This window comes from Poecilia reticulata, chromosome 9 (assembly GCF_904066995.2).
Source record: "Poecilia reticulata chromosome 9, P_reticulata-male-v2, whole genome shotgun sequence".
Classification (NCBI taxonomy): domain Eukaryota; kingdom Metazoa; phylum Chordata; class Actinopteri; order Cyprinodontiformes; family Poeciliidae; genus Poecilia; species Poecilia reticulata.
The window spans coordinates 7,530,136-7,554,225 of NC_088838.1; the positions used below are offsets into that span (position 1 = coordinate 7,530,136).

The 24,090-nt window shown below is 41.6% G+C and overlaps 1 protein-coding gene across 9 annotated transcripts in view; it reads right to left on the reverse strand.

The window, feature by feature from the left end:
• Positions 1-24,090, reverse strand: part of arvcfb (ARVCF delta catenin family member b) — a 239,483-nt gene that overhangs the window by 90,216 nt on the left and 125,177 nt on the right. For all 9 annotated transcript variants that reach the window (XM_081610482.1, XM_081610476.1, XM_081610479.1 and 6 more), the window contains one exon: positions 722-880. In XM_081610482.1, the coding sequence (XP_081466608.1) occupies positions 722-847 (126 nt within the window). In that variant the 5' untranslated portion in view covers positions 848-880. The remainder of the gene's footprint in view (positions 1-721; positions 881-24,090) is intronic.

Sequence of the window (24,090 nt, forward strand, 5' to 3'; positions counted from 1 at the left end):
GTTCGGTGTGAGAGTCACTACCAGGTGGAGCAGAAGCTGCGCTCCGTCTGTGAAATATTACTACCTGTAACGCGGAGCAGCGGTTCAACAACGAGAACAGAACCACATTGCAGCTCGAAGACTTAAATAATTTTGCGGGTTATTTGTTTAGCTTTCTGACCGTCATGCTAATCCAGGTGAGTGTTTGCAGCTGTGCGCTGCTTTACCTGCTATCTGATCCTCCATATGTCTTTTTTATTGCAGTGAGCCTCGATGTAGCCAAACTCCGTCAAGTATGGCATTGTTTTTATACCATATTAAATTCGTCATGTTGATGCATTTTGACGTGGTTCAATTTTCTGCCGCAACACGCAAACTTCCCCATTCACTCAGTGCGTTATAGTTCCACATCGCTTAGGATTTGTTGCTGCGCGTTTGCGCAGTGTGAAGGAAAGACGAGACCAGCTGCACAGGCAGGCTGCAAAATGAGATGCAGGTGATCAGCAACAAGAGACCGCGATCGGCGATCACCGATCATGCACCGTTTCACGGAAATCGGCCGATTGTGATCGGTGGCCGATCGATTGGCACACCTCTAATATTTACAACTAGAAACTAGACCAAAAAAATTTGGTAAGATTTTGTGCAGTTTCAGGTTGAAAGTATATATATATATAAACACTATTCAATCGCCTCATCTATATCTAATTTCTGTCAAGGTGAAACAGAATTACCGCATTACCTTGGTCTCTGTGCGCCGCGTGGTTCCGTCGTCGGAAGTGACCACCGAGACGTGAGACGTGGGGGTGCCGGGGTCCTCCTCTATGGTGACCGTCTCCTCCACCACCTCCTGCGGCTCCTGCATCATAGCCAGGGATGTGGCGTTACTGGGGCTCTGCTCCTGGACAAAGAGGAGGAGGGAGGGATGAATCAAAGCAATAAGGGCTCAACAAGCAGATTTTCCTAATCGCCGTTGCACAGCATGGTGGGAAAACAACTTCTAGGTAATCATCTGTTAGACATACAGCAAGATAAACCTGCATCTGAGCTGCCACAGCAAGAAACCGCATTAAGATGCAGCAAAGGAGAGGAGCGTCGTGCGTTAAGTCGACTGAAAGTGAAGCGAATTAAACAACGCCTCTCGTGATTTGCAATACAACGCGTTTGCTTTAGGTAGACAGGATGTGTGGAAGAACGTGTAAATTAATATGAAAGAAATAAAAAGGTTTGATTACACTGAAACTGTGAGATAAATGACAATTGTGACGAAGAAAGAGAAAAAATTACTTTTGCATAAAATTAAAAACAACTAAAGCAACGACTTTACATTTTGAGCTGATACTATACTATTTGCATCCCTGCATTCTTATGGACAATATCAACTCCCAGCAAGACAACATTTCAGAATGTAGAATGCTCGGTACATTGGTACCGAGTTCAGGTGTAATAATATGTTCTATTGATTGTAAGGAAATTAGGACTTTAGCTGAAATTGAACTCTACAGCTCAGCAATTTTCCCAAAAGAAATTTCCAGGAAATTTCAAGCAAACTGTCAGACGGTTTGAGAAAACCCATACAGATTTTCTCAAAACCACTAAAAGCCCACAAAATGTTCCACCTCTAGTTGGATGAATTCAACAAAATAACCAAAATGGCTTTAGTCAAAGTTTTCTGCAATCAAACTGAGCACCTGGATTTCTAAATCCTCACAAGACTCAAGTTACATACATTTGTTGACCTAACAAACGTGTTGAAGTGTTCATCTAGAATCCAAGAGCACAAAAGAAGGAAAAGAGAAACAGCATTCTCCATAATGCAGACACAGTGAGTAGCAAACACCTCCCAACCCACCAATCACTGAAACTCTGTGAAAGTTGGAAGGACTATTTTTGATCCACTGGGAGGTCATGGATTTCAAAAAAAGTGTCTCTACGGGCGACAGTTGAAAGTGAGTATTGAGTTCTACATTTTCCACCTGACCTGATAAAAAAGAAAAAAAAGCTTTGAGAAAAATATGCTTCCTGCTGCATTTCTAGCTGATGGGGAAAAAATATATAAAAAAGAAACAATACAAAGCCAGTGTTTGGACGTGCAACGCCCTGGCGTGGACTGCTGGTGCACAAGAGTGGGACAAAATTACAGCTTTCATGATGGAGAGGGCAAGGAAGGCATTTGAGGCAATCACAGATAACCAAAACAGCACGGAGGCAAGAGAGCAAGAGCAAATCACGAGTACAGGGGAAGGTGGAGAGGCTGAAGGTGGAGAGAGGCAGAGTAGGGGAGTGAGTGGGAACTTTTTCTGATGACCTGGTAAGAGAGGAAACAGGGAGTTTGTGAACTTGTCGACCATACTGCTGAAGCTGACTTAAAGGAATTGCTTTTTAGAGATGCCTGTCACATTGATGTAATGTGCCCAACTCACTAATTTCAGGGTGCTTTCACACCTGACAGTCCTGGAGACTCAGTTCGATTGGGGACTAAAGTGGCAACATTTGTTACATTTCCAGCTGCTGGCGTTCGCTTTCACACTGCGCTCATGAAACGTGTTCCCCTCCTTGCATGAGGTGGCTTGGCACCAAGAACTACTGAAGGAAGCAACACAAAACATCAGAAGACAACACTGAGTAAAATTTCCTTCTTCACAAAATGTAAATAAAAAAGGAGTGGCGTCAGATTTTAGCGGTTGTAGGATTTCTCTTTTGGTCTTTGGTAAAAGACCACGAGTCAATTCTCCCAATAGTGCTACACTCGTGTTTGTTTTGGTATTATTTTGATAGAAAATGCCTCGCATTCTGGTGTCAGCGTTTCCTGCTTTTGGGGCGGTTTCCGGTCCGCTTGCATCCACATATGAAATCAAACTGTGCCACAGTTCACTTAAACCAAACTGAGACCTCAGCGTTTAGGCGGACCAGAGTTCGCTTTTTTGATTGCACACACACACCTTTCCAAACACACCAAACTTTACAGACAAATGAACTACACCTCAATTAACAACCAGAAATCTCATCTGAAATTTTCGTCATTTTACAAGTCCTCTGAAGCAATTAAGACACAAATCTAATCCAATGAGTCTTTTTCAATCAGCTACAAAAACCTGATGTGACGGATGGGGTGAGATCAAGGAGAAAGTTTCACAGTTGTTCCTCCCCTGCGTTTTGTCGAAGCTCTTCAGGTGACAGCTTGTCGAGAGAGACTCCCTGTTTTCTTCACGTCTTTGAAGACACTAATAAGTGAACAGCTCTTCATTGATTGGGCAGCTTTTTTTCCGGTTTCAAAGCCCCCAAAAAGTCCTCATTGATCTCCAGTCTTTCCTGCTCAGCCAAACGTTTGCACGTTTTAGGCTGAGGATCTCTCTGCCTAATCCCTTGGCCCTCTTACTTCTTCGCCCCAGATGGGAAAAAGACCAGAGCTGACATTTAAGGATAAATATCACCTCATAAAGGGCATGAAAACGGACACTGTGCACCTGCTCCACTTTATCCAGTAACTCAGAGTCAATTAGAAGTCAGTTTAGCCATTAGATGTGGAAAAAACGGTTCCAATGAGAGTTTTTTTAGTCATTAGAACCAATAATGGAACTAATGACCAATGGGCTATCTGCTCTACTGAAAGAGACACGTTTATTTAAGCAGTCAATAGCCAGCTGACGAAAAGATTTTTTTTTTTTTTAAACAGCTGACCTGAGGCTAAACAGCCTCGTTCTACAGGGAGAGACCTACAGAGAGAGAAAAGGTCAGAGCTGATTAGTTCCCTGCAATCAGTATGCCTGTAATGCTCCATTCTAAATGCGAATTACCCTCCTGACCGCATGCTGGAAACAAAAACAGCCTTATTTGAGGAGTCACAAATTGCAAAATAGAGAGTGCAGTGAAAGAAACACGAGTTAACTGTATAAAGCTCGCTTTAGGCACCGAAAGGTCAGGAATATATTCTGCTTTTCTGGATCTATTGGGATTCACTGGCATCCAGGCAGCAACAATCTCTCCTTGAAAATGTGTTTCGACAAAAATACGGAAAAGAATTACAGCACTTCGATGGTCAGAGTCAAACATCATGTTAACTCAACAGAGTAGTTGTTGTTTAATCTGCAGAATGTCCTGGGTGATTCTTGGCAAGTACTGATAATCCACCTCTTTTGCTTTTGTCACTTCTCAGGAGTCAGGAATATGATTATTTGCCATTTGAAGAGATTAATAATGTTTCCTTTTTAAAACACTCTAGGATTTGGGTCATAGTTCAGGTAAAATTTGAACTTTTTATATGCTAATCAGTTACTTCTGGTTGTGAAAACAACACTTTGATCTCACAGTTGCACATAACAACTGTAAGAGCAAAAATCTGTCCGGCTGCACAGCATTCAAAACCATATGGAATAATTTTTCATAAAAGCATAAACTAAAAAAATGCAATTGGGCTACTCCAACATGCTGCCACCACGAGCAGCAGAAATCTAGAAATATTAGTCATTAGCCAATATTTACTCTGAACATAACCTGATGCTGGTAATAATATTTCAAGGAACTTTAATGTAAATAGGTTAAGGTCAGAGAGTCTTTATTTTTAAGTGAGAATGTAGTTTTTGAGTAGTCCAGTTTTGTTGATAAGTCAGCTAATAAAAAACAAGAACACTATGTAACAAAATAAAGCTTCCACTAACTTAAATTCATTTGTCTACTAAAAATCAATAAACCGTGACAGAGTGACAGTCGAGATAAAAAGACTTGTAAACACTGCGACAATACTGCAACTAGCCAACTGCTAGCCGCTAGCAACCCTAAAACTGACATCCGTTTAATCGTTTTCAGTCATGAAAAGTTTTTTTTTGTATGTTTTTGTTGTTTTTTTAAATGGAGTCCAGATCATCTTTGGTTGATACTTTCCAACAAAATCTGATATATGAAAACTCTTTTAGAAAACACAGAAAATAAGGCTTTCATTCAGTGATCTGTTTGGCATTTGGACACCCAAAACTTTGACAAGTATGAAAACCAGGACTTGAATCGTCTCGATTGATTGACACTTGTGAAATTTTAACTTAAAAATTGGTTGTCAGTTTTCCCCAAAATATTGCTAAAACCCATCTTGTAAAATTCATACCGTCTACAATCTCATCCTGTGAACTGAATGCATCGCTATGGTAATTGACTAAAGGATTTATGTTGCTTTGGATAAGGATACTCTGGGTAAACTCTCCATATTCAATTACTGGGCTCCCCATTAATTAATTAGCTACATCCCTGTGACATTGAGGGTCTTTGTAGGCTCATTGTGCAAACCCAGAGGAGGTGCAATTCAAGCAGGAGCGCAACATTAAAGCAGTAGCATTCTACATTTATTTAAACCATTTAAAAGCACTGGATGGGAAGAGGTGAGGGGATCCTTGGAGGGTTAACTTGCTCGGTTCCCTCCCCCTCAACTCGGTGGGCATTAGGTGGGAGACTGAAGTTGAACGTGACATTACAACCCTTAAATAAATGATTAACAGGTGTCTGGCCATGGGCTAGCTCGGCTTCTTGCCAGTCACAGGGGAGAACTGGACTGATCGTGAGTCAAGGAGACTCAAGAAAGCAGTCAAGGGCAGGAGAGGTGGAGCACAGTGACTGATTTTGGAGAGAGGAGTGATAAAATGGTATAAAGAACATGGAGGGGGGAATGCGGTGATGGAAGGGGAAAAGGCTTAAGCGAATGTTGGAAAAATGGTTTGTATAACCAAAAAGAAACTTTAAGGCAAGATGAGCCACTTTTATATCAGCTACACTGTGACTTAAACATTCTCCACTGGTTACTGAGGAATGTCACCTCTTTCCTGCCCATCAAACACAGGATCTATCCCTATAGAAAGGCCACACTCATATGAAAATACTTGCTTCTTATGACATAAAAAATGGGATCATAAATATTTTCAAACACATTTTGTATACAAGTCAATTACATGGGCAAAAAGTAAAAACAGAAACGCAGTAATGACCTGATTGCAGAAGGATGCATAAGCTTAGATGTATATCATATTTTATAGAACTTTTTCTCCAATATTCAGCCTTTTTGGTTACAGACCTAAACTCAACGAAATAGAATCTAAATCAGCTAAAAACCTCGACTGCATAAGTAGGATTTTTTTCTGACATTTTCTCAACTTGATTCTTTCGCTAAATCTATAGTTTGCGGAGCATCTACAGAGGATTAAAAGGACTTTTAATCTATAAAAGCATCAGCCAGGGCAGGATTTAAAAAAAACACAGCATTTTTAATACTCTATTGCACAGTGAATATTGTGTTATCGATATGGTGCAACAGAGGTGCTACAGAAACAGAACATTTCTCCAAAACTGGAGAAACGACAAGATAGAACACAGGTAATTGAAGTAGCATCATGACCTAGTGTTAACGATTTTGTCAAAGAAGAAGGATGTGGAAAAAAAGATGTTCTATCGGACGGACGGACGGACGGACGGACGGACGGACGGACGGACGGACGGAAAACGTCATGGAGAACTTTTCCAAAGAAGAGCTTCTTTGGGGTTTTTCATACCTACTTCAAATTAGGTTTCTGTAATCTATTCATAGTTCTATGTAAGGAAATGTTGATATATGGTTATCTGACCCCAATGCAAAACATCCACCAGGAGAAGGAAGCTAAGAGAAGATAGTGAGTTTTGATCAGGATTTATATTTACTGGAGTCATCTAGCTCAAACCAAAATCAATGGAAACGGGATGTATTACACATTTTTCATCAAGTAATGTAAAGGTCATAAAATTAGGCAAGATTTAAACATTTTTTTCTGAAAGTCTATCACTGATAACAGTTAAATTACGTAGGAAAATTATTCTAAGATTCAATGGATACAAAATAAGGGTGAGATTTGGCAAAGGACTTAATTGACTGACAGATTCAGTCAAGTATGAGCATGCTGATATAAATCTACAGAGAAATATTATTAATATGTTGCATATAACCCAAGGCAGACCCTCCTTAACAAGGTGTACATACTCATAGCTCAACATCAGCCGCAGCAATCGATTCCCCAGAAGATATTGCCCTTGACAAGAGGCTCAGAACAATCTCCTGTGGGGTCCATATAATTACGATGGATCACGGACAGAAATTCAGCCCCTTCAAAGGAGCCAATATTAACAGTAATGGATTTCCAAGCAGATCAAAAAGGAAAAGGAGGATAACTAGGAATACAAAGGCAGGAGATTAAGTGATACAGTGGTGTCAATTAGCACCAACCAGCTATCTGCCATCAATCCAACCCCATTCATCATCTGTGTTCAATAAGATGACTGGATGTTGTCTGAGAGCAGAAAGAGCAGAGGAAGGGAGATAAGGAGCATCTGGGATGACGAGTCAAAGAAAAACTTTTGTTGAACTTGAGAATGAGCCATGATTGCAGGACAGGTTGAATTGTTTTAAGTTATGCTATCAAGCAAAGAAAGTTGGATGTTAATTAAAAGAAGCATATTGATATCTGGAAGTCAAATTTAGCCATTTAAAGCACTGTATCATCTCGATACATAAAAAAAATGAATGAAGCTCACTCTTACAACTATGACGTGAAAATTTTAATTTTGTTATATTTTACTGTATTACTGTATTTTTATTATTGCCGATGTAAAAGAAACTGTTTTGATTAATACTGACAGAATATGCATCAAGATTATTCCTGTTTATTCATGTGTCATAATCATCAAGTCAAGTTTGAAATGACAAATAAGTGGCATTTTAAAAATAAAACATTTTTTCCATATTTGAGAAATGGTCGTCACACATGGTGAGACTAAGAGCACTAATTGGCTGGACCTCTGTTAAGCCAGTCACTTTACAGGGGATGAATATTTACACAATCATTTATTGAATGTTAAATATTTAGATTTAATTGTCATTTTCTGGAAAACATTTTAAATTTTGACTTTTTCTTTAACAGGTTAGCGGGTGTACATGAGAGTCTGATTACACTCAGCAGAGCAACCACTACAACAATGACGATGAAAGCCTCCATTTATAGCGTCGTTGTGGCACGCCTTCACAATGAGCCTCACGTAGACAGTATACTGGTTTGCCAGCAGGTGTAGTACTACAGCTGCAATCAATGCTAATAATAATGGTGGTATTAATAATGGTAGCAAAGTCAAACTGTGATAAATTGAAAAATAAACCTGTTTATTTAAGGGTTCATATTTACATGTTGGCAACAGTGATTTTTACTTGAGTTTTTGTTTTATTCTGAAATTAAAATACATTGTGCTGTGTTGGACAAAGCAGTTTGAGATCCTGTACTCATGTCTTAAATATGGAAACATACACAACTTCAATTGCACTTAGCAGAAGTTGTCAAAATCATGAAAAAACATGATTAGAAACTCTTCATGCCCCAAGTTATGGTATGTTCTGTATTTTCCTTTTCTCTACATAAAATTATGTGTCAATCATGATGAAACTGATCATAGCTTGAATTTAAGAAAACTGTGATTTGATATTTGTGTCTTATAGCCCACCTCTAAATTAATCTTTTTTCTTTTTTTTTGTCCATCCTTTATCTTCCACTCAGTTGAGGATTAGGCCACCAGGGTAGAAAATGAGCAGAAAAGCCCAGACTTCCCTCTGTCCAACCACTTGGGACGGCTGTTTGGTGAAATTCAAAAATGTTCCCAGGCTAGTCGAGACACATCATCCCTCCAGTGTGCTCTGGGTCTTTTCCTTGGTCTCCTCCTGGCAGGATGTGCCTGAAACACCCCACCAAGGAGTCATCCAGGAAGCATCCTAACCAGATGCTAGAGTCACCTCAACTGGATCCTCTCAATGTGGAGACTGAGTGTCTCTACTCTGAGTCCCTCCTGGATGACTGAACTTTCCCCCCCATCTCTAAAGGAGAGTCCAAACACCCTGCAGAGGACACTCATTTTGTCCACTTGCATCCATGATCTTATTCTTTTAGTCACTGCCCGGAGCTTGTGACCACAGATAAACGTACGAACATAGCTCAACCGGTACATTGAGAGTACAGGCTGCACCAATGTGTCTATTGATTTCCCACTCCATGTTTCCGTCATCCGTGATCAAGACCCTGAGAAACTTGGCGCAGAACCTCATCTCAGACCCAGAGAAAGCAGTCTACCCTCTTAAAAGCTCAAGCATCATATATAGCATCATCGGATTTGGAGGTGTTGACTTTCTTCCCGGCCGCTTCGCTCTTCGCTACGAACTACTGCAGTGAAAGCTGGCGGTCATGGTCTGATGAAGCCAATGAAAACACATCATGTGTAAAAAGCAGTGACCCGATCCTGAGGGCAGCAAAACGGATTTCCTCAACACCTAGAAATTCTGTCCTTAATCATTTTCTTTTATTTTCTAAAATCAAATCCAAGGTGCATACTTATGCGAAAAGACCTTGACATATTTTTCTCCAGCAGATTTATTTAATATCCAACAATTACAGAAAAGGGATACAATTTCTTTTTCATTTTGCCATTCTAAATGGAAAACCATGGTGTGCTTTGTTAAAGCCTTGCTCCAAAAATGTCGTGTTAGGCGTATGAAGAAGCCAGATTTGTCATTTGGTGAGGAAAATTGCCATTTCTGAGACCTGAATAAATGTGTAAATTAGGATTCAAACTTGCCTTTAGAATATATCTGAGTTTTAAAAGCAGACCAATGAGACATGAAAATAAACTCTCATCAGAACCTTAAATCAGAAAAACAGACAATGTATCATTAATTATTTCTGATAAAAGAATAACTTAATAGGTGTAAAAATCATCGCCGCAGTTAAGAGAATATCACAACAATATTAAGGCTGCACAAAGAAAAACTACATTGAAAACTACATATAAACATTATCCTTAAGGTCTAAATTGAAGGAGACATATTGAGTCCAGTAAAATCAATCATCTGCAGAATATAGTTCCTATGAAGAGGGAACCATGTTTCCAATTGCAAACTACAGCAGACGTTTCCCACTCACTCCCACACGAGAGCAAAAATTAGATCTGTACGTCTCAGTCAGAACGCAGCAGGAGGGAGGCTCGGGTTCTTCGCTTTCAGACGGTACACTCTGTCAGATCACCACCTGGTCAACCATTCTGGTGTGATCAGTCACCTTCCTTCCTAACGCACACACATGCAACACGCTCAGGCTCAGTCTGACCCCTGCGCTGAGACTAACAGGATTTCACTCCGGAGCCACGCCAGCAATCATTACATGGCTCTTACACAATTAATCCTCAAGCAAAGATCGCCTAGCAAACCTCGGGTCGTCCAATTTCCCATCAGCTCCTTCTGCTTCAACCACCTGCCCTACCAGCAGCTCTCCATGGCAGAGGATAATGTGATAAAGTTCTAGCAAGAATGAAAGAGACAGAGGGAGAGCGTGAGAAGGCAGTGCACTGGGGTGAAAAAGCGAATGTGAACTGTGGCCGCGTGATCCAAGCACTCGAAACAAAGAAGGTTTGTGGGATAGAGCAGGGGTAGAGAGAAAGCCAAGAAAGTGGGTAGGGGAAACTAGCAAGGGTGATGATACGTGGCAGACACCCAATACAGTACGCTCTCCAAGGGTGAAAGTGGAGAAGGGGGCGGAATGCAGTTACATCCAAGGTCAATGACAGGTCCAATCTCAGTTACAGCTGGGGCAGAGGCCCCTAATACCTGGAGTAGTTCCACGTTCAGCTGGCACAGTGTTTAGGTGTACAGTGCTGACCTTTGTGTATTTATGCTTTGGCTTTCGGTCATTTTGTGCCTTCACCACTTCTGCCTTTGTAGATTTGTTCTTCAAATACAAAATATGCCAAAGCACCCTTTTCTCACCTGCTTCATTTTGTACCCAGCAGAGGGACATTTTGCGCTCACTATGACAGCTGAAGATTGAAGGTAATTTTCTATTTTCAGCTCAGTTTTCTCTAAGGAAAGATGGATTTGTTGATCTTAGAAATATTTACAACCATTAGTAACTCTGGCTGGATCATGGTTTCTTACCATATTTCAGAAGATTTTATGATCATGAAGTAGAACCAACAAGGGACGAAGTGGAAAGAGTATGAGGGCATGAGTTATTGTAGAGGTAAAGTGAGCCCTTGTGTTTTTAAGGGCATATTTCAATTATACAACAGCGAACTGAAAAAAACCAAAGAGGGAGGATGACGTCCTGGTGATACAACTAAGAATGATGGGAAGCTTAATCTCTCCTCCAATGACTGATCCTCGGCCAAATCCGGGCCTCTGTTTTCACCTCTTTCTCGTTTGGTCTTAGTTTCAGACGTTTGCTTTATTTCCCTCTCCCCACGTCTGATTCTTCCGCCTCTTCCCCCAAATCCCCCTCCTTTCTCCCCCGACCCATGCGTCACCCTCTGCTGATGTGCCCTTTTGTTCCTTTGCACCAGCGCTTAGAGACGGGACAAAACTTAGCCAGGCCTCGACAGACTCAGACGCGATTGCTTCCCGACAGGGCATCGCGAACGGCATTTCCCAACTCGGACTGGGCTATCTAGTGACAGACTGAAGCCCCCGTGGAACCCATGGCAACATTCGACACTACCTTAATCTCTAGAAAGACTAATATTCCCATGCAAATTGGCCAGGAGATGTTTTGAAACCTTGGATAATTTCTAACATATGCCCTCAATTACGCGCCATACACACAAGCATTCTTCCACACACGGAGTCACATACCACATGTGTTTTCCTCGTATTTTATGGCCAGGAGTCAGTTTGGGGAGTCAAAGATCCAGAGAGTCACTTTAACACGCAGCAATCACCAAATTGGAGCAATGGGTGCAGAAATAAGTTGTGCAGTTATTTAGTAAGTCGACAAGGAGACAAAGAGAAGAAGGCGGATAATGAAGGAAAACAAAGGAGGAGGAATCACTGTAGCTCATCGAGCAAACTAAATCAATGAGCGGCGGAGAGGGGTCAGCGCCCGCAGTCGAGGCTTGACTGTTTGGACAGCGGGTGCGGCCATGAGGAGCAGGTCAAAGAAGAATTCATCTGGCAAGGATGAAGACCAGCAGCAGCCTGGAGCGGTCGATGGGTGGTGGGCGGAGTGTGGGGTGAGGGGTGGGTTTGTCGCGATGGTGTAGAACCCATGGTGTAGTTCCCACAGGGTGGCTTGTTTGCAGCACCCCTCCTCTTAGCTTCTGGATCCCTGTCAGCATGATTTTGTCAGAAGACTGGTGACTGGAGGGGGTTGAGAGAGGTGGGGTGAGGGCCGGGGGGAGCGAGTGACAGGCCGAAACGTGAGGAGGCGGCAGTGAGACAAGGTCTGCCAGAAGCTCAGTTCACATGAGGTCCACAGGAGACAGAGAGAACTGGAAAGGGGACATATGCTTCACTTCCTGTCAGGCTACAAACGCAATGCTTATTGTCCCCCTGACACCCTTTTTGCAAAAACTGTCTGAGTGCAGCCCCAGGGTGTCCCGTTTAGTGAATATTTACCCCCTCCCTTTTCAACAATACAGGCTTACTTTCTGGGTCTCTTGTGTTAAAAGCAGTGAAGCTTGTCACAGATTTTATAGGCATGGCACTTATTTCTTTCTCTATTTAAGCTGCTGTGTTGGGTTATGGGAGTGGAGTCCATGGGCTTCTTTACAGAAACTTCACGGGTAGCAGAGTAAGTGTTATATTTGTTGATCACTAAAACAAATTTAAACATAGAATACTTTGCTTCAAATCTGTATAAGCACATCCTGTACCTTTACAAGCAACAGGTGCAACAGAAATATTACAGTGAATTCACCTTAATGCATCTAGAACACACTTTGCTCTGCTGAAGGAGTTCTGTGACCCTAAAGCTCAAAACCCTTCAGAGGACCCTAGAGTTAGGAGGGGAAAATGCTCAGATAATACCCAGAAGAACTAGTCCATCACATTAACTGCGACTGCTTTTCAAACATGCCATCGGTCAGATGAGATTAAAGCTTCTCCCAGGATATTTTTACAGCCTTGTGCCAACCGTCTGGTAAAAAATTAGGCTCATTTTGTGAGCAACAGCTTGGAGTCACAGCCACCAACTGCAAGAACCCTGCCTTTTGGAGAAATCCCAGCTGATTTACAGCTAACCTTCAACGGGTCAAGTGATAAGGTGAGGCTGGATGTATGTGTGTCTTATAAAGGAACCATTGTGCAGCTTGGTAAATCTATCAGGGGGCCTGAGCTATAGCCCAGTGACTTTTATTTATTATTTCTCTCCGTCAGATAAAAGAAATGTGATATTTCATCTGTTTTGCTCAGCTCTGCTCTATAGGCTTTATGGAGCACAAAGTAGGTAAAAATGTTGGTGTGAGAAAGCAATTCGTAGAAAGGACTGCTTCTAAGCCAAAGGGCAGCACATTTTACAACAGATGAGAAAAATATTCTTAGACCTAAAGGAACCCAGGACAATTCATCTGTATATTACCATACACTGAAGTTCCCAACTTAGGGAAAAATAAAAGAATATTTTTAAAATCCTTACTTGTAGATATAGTAACTAATTCAGTGGCTCAGTTTTTTGCAGTCAGTTGAGGTGGGCGTTGTCTATTAACATTTTCTAAACTTTTTCAAAACCTGCCACAAATTCTCAACAAGATCCGGGTCTGGTCGATGACTAGACCAATCAAACATACAAGATGCTTTGATGTGAACCATTTTTCTGTCACTCTGGCAGGATGTTTAGTGGCTTTCTTCCATTGTAAGGAGTACCTATGGCAAGTAGTTATTGGCAGCCTCCAACATGTTTTCTTATCTAGCCTGGTAAAAGCCGGCCACTGGTTCTATGCTTTCTTCGTGCTGAGGGTCTGGACCCTTGGCTATTGAGAAACGATTGCTTGCTGGAGGCATGGACTCTGTTGAACTTTTAAACGATTGGATCTGATTTTACCCAATTGCTAACGTTTGGCTACGGAAATTGCCGGAAATTGCGTGCGCTGTAAACAACCCCGTGGGGAGTAAGGCCACGACATCTTTGCCAGCTAATAAAATATTTTAAACATGACTTTGATTGCTCATTATGAATGGTTTTGTTCACTTCCTCCTCTGTCATTCCCAAACTATAACCCTATAATTCTACAGCAGAGCAGAAAATCAACATCAATGTTTCCAACTCCTTCTGTTCTCTAATCGGTCCGGTTGAAATTCAGCTCTTCTGCAGCTTGCTATGAATTTTCAAGGTTTTTTTTTTTTCCAATCATGATCTACTTATTGCTGCTCTTCCCTAAAAGTCAGATTTGTGGAGTTTGTGATTAATAAATATCAAGTCAGGTGATTCTCCCATTAGAGTTGTTGATCTCTGCATCTCCTCCAGATTTATCATTGACCTCTTGGCTGCATCTCTTACTAATGCTCTCCTTGTCTGGCCTTTGGATGGATGGCTGTGTCTTGTTGGTTGCAATATGCTCCTTCCATTTTGAGTGTTTAGTGATGTGTTCAAAGCTTGGGATACTTTTTAAAACCTAATTTAGTTTTAGACTGCCTGCATTGGTCCTTGGACTTTGAGACACTTAGCTAGCTTTTAGAGCCATCATAGAGTAGCCACATTTATATTGTGAAGAAACTACACATAAATGGGCTCTATTTAAAAATTAGATGACTTTTGAAGATTTCTAGCTGAAACTAATTGTAATTAATGGGTAGCATAGAATCGGCCTGTCAAGTTTTTACATTTTTCTTTTGGAAAGATAATTTTTTGAAAATTCTGACTTTCCACTTTAGAGTTATGATCTACTTCATCTTGGTTTGTCACAAAAATGTCTCCAAAAAACACATTGAGATTTGAGGCCATAAAGTGAAACAGTTATTGAAGGGGTATGAATACTTTTGCAAGGCTCTCCTATTCACATAGAAGAACAGAAGATAAAATAGATTTATTTAATTAATTAAAATATAACAACAAAGCCCATTGGATTATCTAAATGCTACTGCAGTCTCACTATCACAGCATTCTACATTTATTAAAAATGACACTATGAACCGTATTTGTGCTACACATCCCTAGTCCATTTCAAAGCAGAACGTTTTACGTTTTTTTCCTGAATGATAATGACAGCAGGCTGTAAAGATCAACTACGTCCCTCAGAGTCTGAGCAGTATGGAGCCAGAACTCACCGTGAAACGACCGCACATCTGATATCTGCGGGTCAACCAGAGTACGTAGACACGGTGCCCTCCTCATCACTCTGGAACAAAATCAGAGCTCCCTCTCATCTCGCCGAGTGGAAATCTACTCAAAGAGCATTTTTTATGACAAGGCTCCGAACGGCAAAAAACTCAGACGGAGACAACGGCACGGCAACAGTTTCATCTCCACTAAAAACACACACACACACACACACACCAAAAGACGGCTAAACTGAGCTATAGTAAAGTCTATATCGGTTTGTGAAAAATGACATTCATGCGATGCAGTTTTTCATTCAGAATTTGACGGAGCTGGAGGAAAGAAAGTCATTAAAAAGATTAAAAAGCCACAGAACTGGTTTCTGAGTGTTTGGTGTGTTTGAAGGTGCATGAGTTTGAGCGAGCAAAAGCGTCTTTTAAGCTAACTTTCAAAGCTACAACTAGGCGATGAATATTTAAAGCCAGGCAGACATCTAAAACTATGTTTTGGTAGCGGGCCTTTTTTTCCCCCTGCATGCGAAATCAGCCGATGGTACATCCTCAGAAGGAGGATGTTATGAAGGCAACGTTAGAACTGGCATCTTTGAAGCTAAGGGGGAATTCACTACGAGTGTGGCTTTCACCGCTACAATCTGCTGGATACACAGCAACGTATCAGGAGGAGAGGGAGACATTTTCAAAATTGCTCAGGAGAACATGCAATATGAACACAGCGAAAAGACTGTCGGCCTCATCTGAAAACTGAGGAGGTGGCTGCGCTGCTTCAAAGGAAGGACGGGTAATGTGGGGATTTATTTTATATTAATAAGTTGGGTTTGAGGGGTAACTTTTAATATCTCTAACAGAATCCCTCCAAAACTCTGAGGAGCTCCTAAAAGTGCTGGATACAAAAAAAAAGTTCCCCTTTTAAAAAAAAAAAAAAAAACACTAAAGTGTAAACGCTTCTCCAATTTTTATTTCGGTGTCATGCACTATTCATGCTCTGGGTCTGTGTTGTGAGGCTCTGCAGGTGGCTGGGAGGAAAAGGAGGGGGAATGGGATGGAGGGATGCAGATGAAATATGGATTATCTCCTCTCAGTGTCTGGCTAAGCCCCACTTCGCTGGCATTGCTGATTTTTTTTTATTTATTTTTTTACTGTGACTCCCCTCCCACAAAGCTAACCAGCTGCGGGCCTATAGCATCTGGCTGCTAAAGCACCCCCCATCCAGCCTTTAATCAACCAAACACACACACTAACATCTTTATCCATCTTCTCCCCTCGATGCAACAAACCCCCATCCCCCTCCACCACTCTTCTGTATTATCTGCCATCATTTTGGGGATTTTTTTCCCCCCCGTGCAACAGGAAATGCTGACTTCTGAAGATTTAGACATCCCGTAAACAGGATCTTCACCCGAAAACAGCTATCAGTTGGAAAGGGAGTGATGATTGGCCACAGGCTTCAAACTGTTCTAATAAGCGCTAGGTCAGGGTGCTTTGGATGAAAGACATCATCCAACCCTTGAAGAAACGGCTCCCAACAGGAAGGAAATTTCATTCCAACCCTTTAAAGTCCACTGGGACATCAGTGGGAGCTGCTTCTGATCGTTTTAGCTCCGATTTAGAAGTCTTGTTTGTTTACTTGGACCTGTAGATCTCAAGTTTCTGCCACTATTATATTTAGGGTCTGAACTAGAAAAGCTTATCAGCAAATAGGATGTTTCTAAAGTAATATGAGGCTCACCAGTTAATCAGGTGTAAAGCTTCTTCTTTACGCTTGATTGTGGAAAAGTGGATTGTAAAATAAGGTTCGCTTCACAAATACTTTTATTTTTTACATAAACAAAAGTTGGGGCACATCCTTCATACAGAGACACAGGACAAAAAGACATGAATACACAAACTCACTCACTCAACAAGGGCAATTAGGAAAAAATCCACATTTACACAAAAAAAAAATCTGTTGGCACAACAGCTATTAGCTCTGTACTCTAAAGTGTTAGACTTTAATTTTACTATTAAATAAATAGAGAGCCTATCAACACCTATCGGTTAAAAAAAATTAAAAGTCTACTATAGCTAACTGAATGCAACATTACCTTTTATCTATACCGTTCAAACTCCCAAAGACTCATCCTCTCCAAGCGTTCCTCCACTATAGATTAGCACCAAAACTATCTTAACCTGTATCTTATTTTAAGTGGGAACATGGATCATCTAAATGCAATAAGAAAAAGAACAACAGCCGTCATTAGCCACCGACTTCCTGGAACCTGAGGCTCGTATATGAGGATGCAAAGCCACAGCGCCTCAAAGTCTGCTGCTCTGATTATCAGAGACACTGAGGAGGTTGTGCGTTTCTGTCTCCGTCAGACAGAGGATGTCCGGTGTGTGCCAGCCATCTGATTACCCACAATTCTGATGCTAAATCAGTTTAGTCTCATCTCCCTTTCTTAATTGGGCAAAATAAAGGTACTTTCCAGCTCCGCGATGGGGGAGGACATTTAGCAAGCTCGATGACATCTGAAACGAGTCCATATTAGGATATTTGAATTAGCATATTTGCTTTCTAAATGGCACTGGAATTTGAGAAGCAGTACAAGTAAATCAATAAGATGTGCCAACTCCCCGCTAATGAAAGCAAAGTGAGGTCAAACCATTTCCTTGACCCCTTGAGTACTTGTTTATCTAATTGTAATGGGAAGAGGCATGTTGCTGGCACTGCGCTGGAAGACGGGGGGCAGCTGGGCATAGTAATCACAGACAGGAAATAGGGGTGCCTGCACCTTCCTGCTGTCTGTCCACTGAGGAATCCATCCCCACCCCCAAGCTGCCTGCCACTGCTACTGAATTGATGCTGTAGGATTACATCAGTGCTTAATCACCCAATGACTTAAGAAACGCAACATCGAAACGTCACCAGACACTTGTTTCAAATTTGGTCCGTCAGGCTTGGGTGATGACACAGATTTACAATTTTATGTTGTACTGTTTGAACAGATTAAAAAAAACAAAAATCAGAGACAATTTAATTTAGTTAAATTAATTAGTACACCTGATTTGTGTGTTTTGCATCTACAAAACAGTTGTTAGACACACCAGTACAGCTACTGCAAAAGGTTAGTCTAAAGCCTTTTATTGTGCTGTTCAAAAGAAAGCTTAGTAAGCTACTAGCGGTATGTATGTAAGGCATCTGATCGGTTTCTTGAGTCAGATTAATTAACCAGCTGAAATCAGATTATTATACTGCAGTGTTACTTGTTAAAAGACATAAGACTAAACATTGGTGATGTAGATTGGTGGACAGCTTAAAAACTACTACTAAGTTTTGTTGGTGTAAAAAAATAAATCTCTGATTAAGTCTAGAGCAGCACAATACACGAAACTGTAAAATCACTGCAATATCAAATGTTTCTATGTTTCAAAACACCAATCACAAAGAACTATTTGGATGCAATAGTGCATTGTATTTTATACTATATTAAATAAAATTACTTTATACTCTGTGTGTTAATTTACTTTTTCTCTTACAAATGAGTGTTTTGCAAACACTGTACTTTATATGAAACTAACAAGCAGTTTTAGGTGAGTTCTACTAATATTTTTGGATTTATAAGAATATAAACAATCATGTATTTGTAGTTATAGTAGATTTTTGGGGGGGAAAACATGGAGATATTGTCTAAACATCCCTCAGTTCATACCTGTTAACATATTCATGTTCTGCAAATTGCATTAGTAAAATTTATTTTTTGTAGTGGATAGGGAACCAAAACTGTGTCCATCCAGCCCAGGGGCCCGCATACTTACTGGCCCAAGACTAGAGTGGATCTGGCTAAAAATAGACCCTAAACAGTTCAGTGCAGTGACTTTGTGTACATCCTACGCCCCAGTGGGATTTCTCTGCCAAACACCTCGGCCCTCCTCTAAGAAAGCCGTGTTTAATGAGCATCCTCTGGGCTCCCAGCGTATCCTGGGCGGGGGTTGAGCACGACCTCGCTGTCTGGGAGGTTACCGCAGCTGCTACCTCTGCACCAGCTGGCGGGAGCTGCTCAGAGGTGCGTGTGTAAACGTCTGGAGCGAGGAGAAGCCAGTCCTCCGGCTCGCACAGACAGGACCGGGGTCCACTCAGGGTGCAGGAGCCTGTGAGCTCTGTCTAGAGGCTTTAAATAGAACGGTGGGAGTGAGGCGAGTCCGGCCACGCCGACAGTTGTGGAGAGGTTTCTACTCGCAGCGGCAGATTGTTGCCGTGAAACATATATTTAAACGTAAGGAGAAACACTCACTGCCGCCTTGGGAAATTCACAAAAGGGTCTAACAAAGCCAGAGTCACAAAATATACATTTAAGGATTGTTAGAAGCTCCTTGAAGCAGCTCCCAGACGCAGACTTCCATAGGCTGCTTTGTAAAATCGTGACACAGTGGAATAATTAGCAGAGAAAGACATGGGTTTTAACCGTTATTAGAAGAAAACTTTTAGAAGCTGTGGTCGCAAAGAATAGGCCGCCTGCTAAATGTTTAATAAAGGTCTAAATATATTGTTTCAAACATTCATGCTCTGTAATGCAGCATATTTTCCCAGTAGCAGCCAAACAGTAAGTCTACTGGAACATAGCTGGGCACTGAGGCACAGCACAACAGAGTTACACACACACGCGCACACACGCGACTAACACAAAACTTTTATTTTTGAGTTTAGAAGAAAAAAAAAAAATACTGGACAGTGACAGCCTTCTACAGTAATCCTCCATGACAAAGAGCTGTATGAAGAGAGAGAGAAAAAAAGAAGGCACACAATCGAAAGCAAATCTTTCATTGGGAGAACGTAACCACAGAGCTTTCTTTTTTTCTGTCAGCTTTTACATTGTGAGAAAAAGAGGCAGATATGCAAGTTTGGGTTTTTTTTCGCTTTTTGTTTTTTTTTTCAAAAGGTCTTCGTCAGCTTTTCACACAAGATTGCAGAGGTTACAAAAGCACTGCGTAGGAAACTGAATGAGAGAGCTGGACCAACACCAACAGCATTACCCATAATACTTGCTAATATCCAGTCCCTTTTGTGGCCGCAGCATTGTCCTCCTCCTTCCTGCTTCAGCGGGAATGTGGGCCTTCGTACACATAGGTGGTCTGCCGCCCGGTGCAGAGCGTACACAAAACCCCCTTATGCCGCTGGTCTAGGGTTGCTAACAATATGGCAGCGCGTGTGACGGCAGATTTGGAAAAGTATTCGCACCCGTTTGAACTCGAACTACAGGAAACGTCAGTGTATTTTCACTGGGATTTCATGTGAAAGATTTAGAAGCAAAAGAATAATTTAGGTCTGGACTTTGACTGGGCCATTCTAAGATGCTGTGGTATTGCTGGCTGAATACTTTGGATCATCGAGTTAAACTGAGAACCTATTTAACTCCATCCATCAACTGATCAGCCCAGTTTATTTATATGGCACATTTATAACAACCTCAGCTGACCAAAATGCTTCACAACAAACAATATGATGGGCAGATAAATTATAAAACAGAAAATAAAATTAAGCTTAGTAAAATTATAAAATTTTAGGACAATTATAAAATTGACAGAAAGCACACAAAATAATAATAATAATAACCAAATAACCAAAACAATGCTGAATTTCAGCTGTAGCAATTTTCCTCCCCCCTTTACCTTTTCTCTTTAGGTCTGGACTTTGTCTATCTTTTTTTTTTCTTTTTTCTTTTTTTGCTAAACTGCAAAACAAGACTTCAAGACTTCTACCAACTTTGTCAAAAAGGCCAAATTTGCTAAAGGCTTACCTTTGTCTGTCACAATATGCACTGAATCAATTTATTGCATGATAAATTTAAGCAAACTCAATAATTTCCATTTCTTTTTTAACATTATATGACCTGGAAATGGTCTCAAGACAGCAACATTATTGTTTCTCGCAATAACTTCTGGAATAATTTATAGTCCAGCAAAAATTGTTACTGTGAGAGATCTAGGGACAGCAAGTAGTTATGTCTGCAACCCTTCCAGAGTAACCAACATGACCGTTCAGACACTTTGAAAACTGTTGGATATGGATCTGAATTAGAACCACATAGGGAAGTGGCACGGATCAGAGAACATCGGAATTGTGCTGCTCAGACTGTTGTGGAAAAGTCAGATATAGGTCGCCTATCAACAAAAAAAGAAGAATTTGTGTTTGATTTGATGCATTTGGGTAGCATTTACTTGTTGTGTGAATGTAGCCCAAGTACCTCTCCAAGCTGAGCATCTGAAGGCGGCAGCCAGCACGGATATGGTCTACCACACATTCAGAAAAGACAACAAACAGACCTTGTGCAATAAGAAAACAAACACTAAATCTTATTTTCAGCCCCTTGTAGCACGCGTAGATGTGTTTTCCCCCTCAATCACAGCAGATTCTTATCCCACCACTAAAATGCTGCGATCAACAGATCAACTGCTTGCTGGAATGCCCCAGTCATGGTGAATATTTCATATGAACTCCATTGTTATCTGCCCCAGTAGGGCCTCAGCAAATGGCCCGAGAGAGGCGGGGGGAACACGGGGCTGTAATCCACAGACCAAAACCCATTAGTCCGAGGGCCTCAAGAAAAAGCCAGGCAATATCTCAAAATGGTGAAAACATATTTTTTTCGTCCGCAGCTAAATCGGTGAACAAAGTCTAAACACGGAGGATATCTGAGGACCTCGGCTAAACCTGTGGAATGTATGAAACAGGGAACGGCCTGTTTCAGATTATCACCAAGGGATGCAGGGAGAAACATCACGCAATACACTTCCATCTACTTCTACAGCCTGTTCAAAAATAAAATAAAAAAATAAGTTGATGAAAAATGCATGTTGCTTCGCCAGCAGATCCCCCCCACACACACCCCACACACCCCCTCTCCTCTCCACACCCTTCAAGCTTCAAAAATAACAGCAGGAACTTTATCTTCTGGATCTGATGCCCACACAAATAACATCTCACAGAGAGTGTGACGCTGTGTCATCCAAACTGTGGATTCTCACTTGTACAACTGAAGATGTGTCTGTCTGTCTGAGGGGAAAGCAAAATCTGCTATTTTCACCCAAAAAGGGGGGGAAAAATACAATATAAACTGGCAACTCACAAAGTCAGACAAACTAAATGAAACTGAATCAACTAAAAATGTGTAACTTGAAACTGATGATTAATGTGGTTCATTCTTATTCAAATCTCTTTTCGCCAGCTGGGCACAGTGCCATCAGTCAGTCTGGGAAGCAGACGGCTGTGAATCACCAGAAGCCGTTTAGCAAGTCGGCACCGGACCTCCATGAACAATAGCTGAGCCAGTGGGCTGCTTCATTGATCACAGGAATAAAGCTATTGTATCTCACACTACACTGCCTGACTTTATGACATGGATGCTGTGGATCTCCAGTGACGACCATGCGAGTTTCAGGACACACAGGTTTCGGATGTCAGTTTTACGTTGCGGAGGAAAAGAAAAAGACCACGTAGATAGAAGGCTGAAAAATCAATAAGGCCGTGAGGTTCGTAGCATGCTGCAGAGCTCTGAGGAATTTCAAACCTCATATGGTGACAAGGTACTCGCATCTCCGCCTGTCAGGGGGTTCGATTTCAACGCCAAAGGTTTTATCACTTCTTCCAAAACTTAAAAAGATTAAGGGACAGAAAAAGAACAGCAGTGTGGAACTGTTTGGTTTAGAGATTCACTGACTAGAGGTTTCTGATTTCAGTAACCTACCAATGTTCATTTTAGCCAATTCTGATTTCTTTAAGTATAAGCTTTAAAAATATTGCTTTCTTGCCTTTTTGTGGGCTGCACAGTGGCACAAGTTTGCAGCACTGTTACCTTGTGATGAGAAGGTGTTGGCTTCGAATCCCATCCTGGGGTCTTTTTATATGGAGTTTGTATTCTCCTGGTTCTCTCTGGGTACTCCAACTTCCTCCTACAGTCCAAAAACTTTACTGTTAGGTTAACGGGACTCTAACTTCATCTTAGGTATGAGTGCATGTGTAGTTGCTTGTCTTTGTGTTGCTCTTTGAGGGTGGCAACTTGTCCCTAGCCCAATGAATGTTGGCAACAGACATTGGCAGGTATAGACTATGGACGGATAGTCTTTCCATCCATCCATCCATCCATCCATTTTCTTCCGCTTATCCGGGGTCAGATCGCGGGGGCAGCAGCTTCAGAAGGGAGGCCCAGACTTCCCTCTCCCCAGCCACTTCTTCCAGCACCTCCTAAGGAATCCCAAGGCGTTCCCAGGCCAGCCGAGAGACATAGTCCCTCCAGCGTGTCCTGGGTCTTCCCCGAGGCCTCCTTCCGGTGGGACGTGCCCGGAACACCTCACCGGGGAGGCGTCCAGGAGGCATCCTGACCAGATGCCCGAGCCACCTCAACTGGCTCCTCTCGACGTGGAGGAGCAGCGGCTCTACTCTGAGTCCCTCCCGGATGACCGAGCTTCTCACCCTATCTCTAAGGGAGAGCCCAGCCACCCTGCGGAGGAAACCCATTTCGGCCGCATTTAGCCTGTTTCCTGCTCTAAGTTAATTCACTCAAGGTCAATTCAAAGGCAGGAACAAACCGAAGGCCTGTGGCAGACAGCCTCCTCTTGTATCCACAAAAGTCAGGGAGAAAACCGCAAGAATCCAAAATAACAAAGAAAGAAAACGACCTGAAACCACCCAAGTATTGCTCTCTGTTGTAGCAGTCAGAGTAAACGGCCAATGCGCATCCAATAACAATGTTTTCTTACAGACTGTGTTGCAGTGAAGCAGAAGTTGTTGGTCTTTGACACAGTCGTCTGGGGTTCAATTCCCAAGCTTGAAACCTCTGCTTCAAGCATCCGTCATTCGTTTTCTGCTAATTCTGTGCGATTACTGTGAATACAGGCCACAAATCCTTTAAAAAATCTTATAATTTTTCAACTTTTATCTGACTGAAAACTTGTTGGGAAGATCTAGTAACACTTGATTGACACTAATATTTCAAGATTGTTTTTGTGATTTAAAAAAAAAAATCAAGATCACTGATATTGTGATGCTACTATTT